The sequence below is a fragment of the Gymnoscopelus microlampas genome, assembly GCF_963454915.1.
Source record: "Gymnoscopelus microlampas genome assembly, chromosome: 10".
NCBI classification, from domain to species: Eukaryota; Metazoa; Chordata; class Actinopteri; order Myctophiformes; family Myctophidae; genus Gymnoscopelus; species Gymnoscopelus microlampas.
In genome coordinates, this window is record NC_139947.1 from 50629217 (window position 1) to 50636746 (window position 7530).

At 39.8% G+C, this 7530-nt stretch overlaps 1 protein-coding gene across 1 annotated transcript; it reads left to right on the forward strand.

Annotated features, from left to right (window-relative positions):
- Positions 1-3456: 3456 nt before the first annotated feature.
- Positions 3457-6260, forward strand: LOC311054286 (uncharacterized protein; the record flags this gene model as incomplete). Its single annotated transcript, XM_084070162.1, has 4 exons — positions 3457-3463; positions 4341-4436; positions 4663-4863; positions 6033-6260. The coding sequence occupies 4 exons, from the start codon at positions 3457-3459 to the stop codon at positions 6140-6142; spliced, it is 414 nt and encodes a 137-aa protein (XP_083926288.1). The 3' UTR covers positions 6143-6260.
- Positions 6261-7530: the final 1270 nt, after the last annotated feature.

The window sequence follows — 7530 nt, forward strand, 5'->3', positions numbered from 1 at the left end:
GAACACAATATTCATAGGCGATGAGTTTGAAAGCTATACTGTTGATCATTTTAAGCGCTGTATAGCCCTGAACTAACAGTAACATATACTATACTTTTTTAAACAAGCTGAAAATATATAGCCTTTAATGATTTGCATCAGATAAATGGATTGGATTCAAATCAATGTACTGTAAGTAGGCTACTATCAGTTAGATCAGTTGGATTCAGATTGCCTTTAACAAGAACATTGATTTGACTTTGAACAGAGATGTGTTTTTCTTCTTCAAAATTATCCCATTTTTTTTTTTTTTACAATTCCCCAAGATTTTTCAAAATATTTCAAAAATAGCCGAAGGATAAAATAGGGTTAAAGTGGTTAAACTGTTCCTCATTTTGCATGGGGACCCACTGGAACCCAAACCCATGGGAGTCCCTGGACCCTACTTTGAAAACCAGCGATTTAGTAGGCCTACATACATAAATCTTTTTGTTTGACCAAACCTGCCTACCAGTGATGTCACTGGTAGGCGGGTTTCTGAACTGAGACACAGAGTGAGTAGACAGAAATGGTGCCGTCTTATAATGAGTATTAGTGAGAACCAATTATATTGAAAATGGGTGAAGTGGTCCTTTAGCCACTTTAACGCCATTTCGTATTAGCTATTCGAAGATAGCCGATCTACGATCCACAAGAGTGGAGGTATGCTCATTTAGAATTTTATTGAAAAATCTTGAAGAATTGTGCTGAATCATTTTGAAAGGTTTGTATCACAAATCCTTTCATATGGGGGTCCCAGGCAGAAACTCTTTTGAGGTGGGGGTCCGTGGCCAATACATTATCAATTTGGGGGATTCAATTCGGCATTAAAATGTTTGAGAAACAGTGCACTACATGCAGGAAGGGACTGAACAAAGCTGATCTTCCTTCCTGACCTCCGGTCCTTCTTCATATTAGATGTGTGTCACTGCAGCCCATCACCATGTCCATAGGATCAAAGTGGGGTCCAAGGACGCCCAGGGGTCCTTGAGGGTGTTCCAGGGGGTCCCCAGCAAAATGAGTTAACATACTATCAAAATGTGTTTAACCTTGCATCAGGCATTTGAAAATAGCCGATTAACAAGCTCACAAGGCGGCGTGATGCGAGGCCTCGTGAGCTCGCAGATCTGCTAATAAAAAAAAAAACAATTTTCACAATCCAAATGTGAAACATTTGGAATATTTTGGGAAACACCCAACACAAATCTTGTATGGGGGTCCCTGGCAGAAAATAAATGAGTTTCAGATGTGGGTCCACGGCCAAATACATATTAATTTGAGTGTCCTTGACGTGAACATGTTTGAGAACCGCTGATCTAGATATACAGCAGATTAGGGTCATGCTCTTCTAATTGTAGAGACCTCAATGTAGAAGCGCTCAGCTATGGAGCGTGTACAGTACAGTACATGAACATGATCCATTCATAATCACAGTCCACCCTCATTTATCACTGTGTGTAATGGAGCGTGTACTCTCTCTGTTCTTCTCTTTACCCCCCCCCCCCCCACTACCGCCCCCCCTCTACTCTGACCTTCTCTCTGCTATCCTCCTCCTATGAGACCACACACACACACACACACGCGCGCGCGCACACGCACGCACGCACGTGCACACATGCACACACACGCACACACACACACACACACACACACACACACACGCACACGCACACGCACACGCGCACCAGTGTTGATTTTGAGAGCACATGTTTTTATTTAGTTTTAGTCATAGTCTTTTGAATGAAATTCCATTTAGTTTTAGTCATATTTTAGTCATCTGAAATGTTTTAGTTGTTGTCTAGGTTTAGTTAGTCTCGCGTAGCCAGACAACTATTCCACAATCTCTGAATGCTATATAGAGTCTGGAACTACAACTCCCAAAATCCGAGAGAGGAAACTGGCACTTCCATTCACAAAAATATATTTTAAAATATCTTTACTACACTTTACTTTTTAATTTCCATTTCTGCTAAGCAGCAAGCTATGTATACTTAGATGTTTTGTATTTATATTAGGATACATGTGCGCGACTGTAAAGACGAAACGGAAATGGAGAGGAGGCTCCACATCCGGTTTATATTAGTCTCGCGTCACCAGACAACTATTCCACAATCTCTGAATGCTATATAGAGTCTGGAACTCCACTTCCCGAAAGCTGCGTAACGGAAGTTGTTCAGACCGGAAAGACATTCGACCAATCACGACGCGGTGCCCGCGGACCTGTAGTCCCAGTGGAAACAGAACCGAGGCGGAAGCATAGTCATAGGAGCGGTAGATTCATGTTATTTGTGCGAGGATTGTTTATCACAGAAAACTGAGAAAGGTATCATGGAATTAACGGCGAAAAAACTGTGAAAGAAGACACTAGTAGACGATAAACGATATTTATGAGATTCGTTGATTCCAGTCGGCCTCCTTTGCGCCACTGCACAATGCTAAAACGGAAGTGGGTAGGGGAGGGGCATCCGCTTTCCCCTTACGCATTATCAGAGCTTCCGAGTCCCAGACTGTATGCCGGTAACATTTGTAAATTGTGGGAGGCAACAGTCTGGCCACGCGAGACTAGGTTTATATTCTAATCATGATCAGAGCTTCCGAGTCCCAGACTGTATGCCGGAAACATTTGAAAATTGTGAGAGGCAACAGTCTGGTAACGCGAGACTAAGTTTTAGTCGACTAAATATCATCAGATCATAGTCGACTAAATCTACAGTTGATTTAGTCGACTAAAATGTATTTTGTCGGTGCCTTGATGGCGTTGTAATGGCTGATTTTACACTTGGTTCCATGCTGAAAATAGCCGATCTACAAGCTCACAAAAAAGCTCACAAAGCTTGTAGATCTGCTATTTTCAGAGCGCAACAACCGAGTGCAACCAAACATATAAATTACTTGTCTTCTAGTTCTACTGGATCTTTTCTCCACTAGTCCCTCACTAACATTTTAGTCTTTTTTTATTTGTTGACGAAAATTGTCAATATATTTAGTTTTAGTCATCATAGCTTAGTTTTTATTAGTTTTCGTCAGTGAAAAAAGGCGGTCAAAGAAAGTTTTTTTGTCATCGTTTTAGTCAACGAAATCAACACTGTGTGTGCACGCACACACACACACACACACACACACACACACACACACACACACACACACACACACACACACACACACACACACACACACACACACACACACACACGACTGACTGTATTACATACACATATCAAGATATCAATACAAGGATAGCAATTAAATAATTTAAAATCATGCTGAGAGGGACAGTATACTCTGTGACCAGTAGGAGACAGCATTGTTCACTTGTTATAGAGAGAGCAGCATAAAGGCAGAGATCCATTCAGTCTCAGTTACATCACTGCTTCTCAACCTCTGGTCCGGGGTCCCACCAGGGCCCTTATGGGTCTGTAACTCTGAGAGTGTGCAAAAATGTTCTGTAATGAAATGGATAAAGCAAATATAAAGCGCAGAAAAGTGCAGTGGGAAGTCAGGTGTTTTGATGAAAAGAAAACCATCCTCAGTCTGCCATAGCTAATGGCTGACAACTAAAATAAAAACATATTTGTTTGTTTTGTTTTGTTTTTTATTCGCACAATAAAAACAAAAAGGTACAAAAGGTAAAAATTATTAAAAGACACAGAAATAAGTGCAGGTTCGAATGGAAACCCATTTAGGGCTTACAGTATATAAGGTTCTCACCTAAAAGAATAAAGAAGTATTAAGTTAAACATAGTTATCAGGGACGTGCACAGATAGACTCTAGGTGGTTCTAGAGAACCTGCCCTTTGCCCTCTTGACCAGAAGTGCCCTTTTGATTTTTTCTTTTTTTTTCAGTTTACAGCAGGGGTCTTCAACAGGGGGTCCGGGACCCCTAGGGGGTCCTCAGAGTTACTACAGGGGGTCCGCCAAATCTTTATGTGATATGATTTTTCTTTTTACCATAACCACTCGAAACCTAGCATCCCTTTTCTGAGGAGAACTTTAGCCAAAAATAGCAGATCTACAAGCTCACAGCCCAGTAAGTTTTATTGCCTGTAATGTTGCAGTTTTCAGTTGTCTGCTAATTTCTTTGTCTCACTTGAAACTTTACTTTATCCTGTACCTCTTTTGTGAGTTCTCTGACATGACTGGAAAACTTTGGTATCCCAAAATAAAACTGTTTTCTGTTTACTGGGAAATCGACCCCTGCTACTGAACAAATACTCATCAATGACTGCTATCAGAATATACTGTAGAGCTATATAGAACAGTACTCAATCTTATTGTTTTACAAATACACTCAGTAGACTCAGATTTTTTTGTCTTTGTTCCAGGCTGTGAGCAGCTAGACACACTGAAGGGCTTTATCACCCTGGTCGGTGACCTAGAGTCTGGAGTGTCCAGTCTCGGGCAGCAGGAGCTATATCCAGGTATGGATGTATACGTTTGCCATACATTTCACACTGAACCTGACGTTCTTGGTAGCGAGTGATCCGTGTTGTGAGCTGCAACTAGATAGTGAAGTTTTCAGAAGGTCACAGTTGTCTGTTTTCATGGTGCACTGAGCGCAGAAAGGGGTCAATGTAGCTGAGCCTTACAAGTGCAAAACTGATGTCTTAAAATGCAGTTTGTTAATTGCTCGCTCTCCATTCACAGGCTGTGGACAGTTGATTTCCTCTGTGCAGCTGGCAGACATACACCAGCGTGCCAGGAAGGACTGCAAGAGGCTATTCCACGCGTTGTTCGAGGTGTTCTTCACCCATGAGGAGTGCCGCAATGCCGTCGTATACGGAAAGCATGGTGTCATCCCAGAGGGGAAGAACAAACTGGATGAGGCGAAGAGGGATGCACTGTTCAGTAAGTATTTGTCACACCACTAGTTCCTCAGAGTAGTGTTATAGATGGCCAGTCAGTGGAGTTGGTAACCACTTATAGATATCTTGGGACCATAATCGACAATCGTCTGAAATTCGATTCCAATACTGAAATTGTTTGCAAGAAAGGCCAGCAGTGCCTTTTCTGTTTAAGGAAGTTAGCCAGGTTTCAGGTAAACAAATCAATGATATAGAGCCTTCATTGAATCTGTCATCTACTTTTCTGCCATTTGCTGGTATGGTAATCTAGGTATTAGACAGAAAAATGCCCTTAAAGGAGAATTCCATACTAAAAGGCTTTCTTACCTTTCTTTGTAGTTGTTAAGTACACACCAAAGAGGTCCAGGTGTTATTTTGTGCAAAAGCTCCTTATTGGCTATTTCCCCTACCATGAGCCCTAAATGAATTGCATTGAATGGGGCTATGGGGTGTTGTGCTAATTCGCTTATTTCTTTTGCTCAAAATTATTATTATTTTTGTATATATTCTCTTTTCATAATGTAAATAATATCCCAAGCGGCACACTTTACTACTTATTTTGATGGAAATAAGCGAATTAGCACAACACCCCATAGCCCCATTCAATTCCCATTCCATTCAATGCAATTCATTGAGGGCCTATGGTAGGGGAAATGGGCAATAAGGAGTTTTTGCACAAAAAAACACCTGGACCACTTTGGTGGGGACGTAACAACTACAAAGAAAGGTAAGAAAGCATTCTAGCATGGACTTCTCCTTTAAGGGGGCTAGAAAGATTGTGGGGGGTATCTTGTGACAATGTATACACATGTCTGTCTTACTGTATTGTGTTTTTAGGGCTTTTATTATCTGCTGTAAAAGGCCCAGCTTGGGACATATAAATATACTTGATCCTTGACAAATCTTGGTTTTGTAAATTATATTCTCAATTTATGATGTCACCAATACATTATCATTGGGCAATTTGGCTGCCTTTGTGCAGTAAAGAAATGCAGGTGAGGTTCCAACATGTTGCGCTGGTGGGACGTACAGTACACTCTGAACCAGGTTGGCCTCATTTGTGGCTATGCTGTGCTCAGTCTGTAGAGAGTCATATAGTCTTTAAATGTATATATTTAACCGGGGGAAACCCATGTTGACTGACTTGTGTCATGTCATCTTCTCTGTCTGCAGACTACGTCTTGCGGTGTTCCTCTCTGGCATCATGGACCAATGTTTTCACTGCAGAGGGCTTGAAGAAAGCCATGACCAATAAGTGCCGAAGCCGTGCTGCAAAGGACTAGGTACTCCCCAGTGTTTTTGGCAGCAGATTTTTGTCCACTAGTCCCTTCCTAACATTTTAGTCTAGTTATTTGTTGACGAAATTGTCAGTACATTTAGTCGTCATAGCTTTTATTTAGTTTGTCAGTGGAAAAAGGTAGAACATTTTTCGTCTTAGTTTTAGTCGACGAACAACACTATGTTAAAAGAAATGCACTGTTTTGGTTGTGGCCATTTGTTTATTACACATGCAAAATGTTAAACATGATGCACTTTTGCACTTAAAGGACCACTTTTCAACCAGCTTTCATAAAATTGGTCCTCACTAATGTTCATGATAAAATACTACCCTTTTTTTCCTACTCGGTCTGTCTCATAGGAGGGCTTTGGGCAGTTCAGAAACCTGTCCACCAGTGACATCATCAATGTTGAATTCAAGCTAATAGAAACTGTAACTTACTATTCATAATAATATTTGTGAAAAGTTGCAATGCAATAATGGAAGCCATCGTTCTCACGATAATACAAATCTAAATGTGTTTTAAAAATATCTTGTTTAATAAAAAAAAACGGCCAAACAATGATGTCACTGGTGGATGGGTTTCTGAACTACCCACAGCCCTCCTATGAGACACAGACAGAGTAGAAAAAAATGGTAGTATTTTATCATGAACATTAGTGAGTACTAATTGTATGAAAAGTGGTGAAGTGGTCCTTTCAACTTTTATGTAAATTTTGATGCCAATACATTTTTGTTTTTTTATATACTGTTAAAGCTGCCTGCTATGTTTGTTCATTAATAAAACATCAATGATGAGTAACTAACTTCTGTCTGTCTATTCTCTTGGGTCTGTGTCCTTCCTGGGTTTTGGCATTTCCAAAAGCCTGGCAGGGGAAAAGGAGTGTTAACCATGTCCCGGAGCTTAATTTAATTTAAATTTTATATCTTTTTTTTTATCCAGCTGTTTGCCACTTTAAAAGCCATAATGTTTCATGTTTGCATATTATAACTTGTTTAAATAAAGTGTTAAAGTTCTACATTTGGGTTTCTATTGGATTTGATTAATGTGTACATGTAAAACAAACTTATCACCTATTTCACCTATTTTATAGGTGATATAGGTATCATATAATTATGTTTCATTGCATATATGTAGATATAGGTACATACAGGTCATATATGTACCTATATGTTACATACAGGTCATATGTACCTATATGTTACATACATAAAATTGGCACCTTTCCTATATGTATATGCACATATATGTACATATATGCACATATATATATACATATATGCACATATATGTACATATATGTACATATACATATAGGAAAGGTGCCAATTTTATGTATGCGGTCCTATATTACAAACATATATGACGCATATAGGTTCTTTCCATGTAGA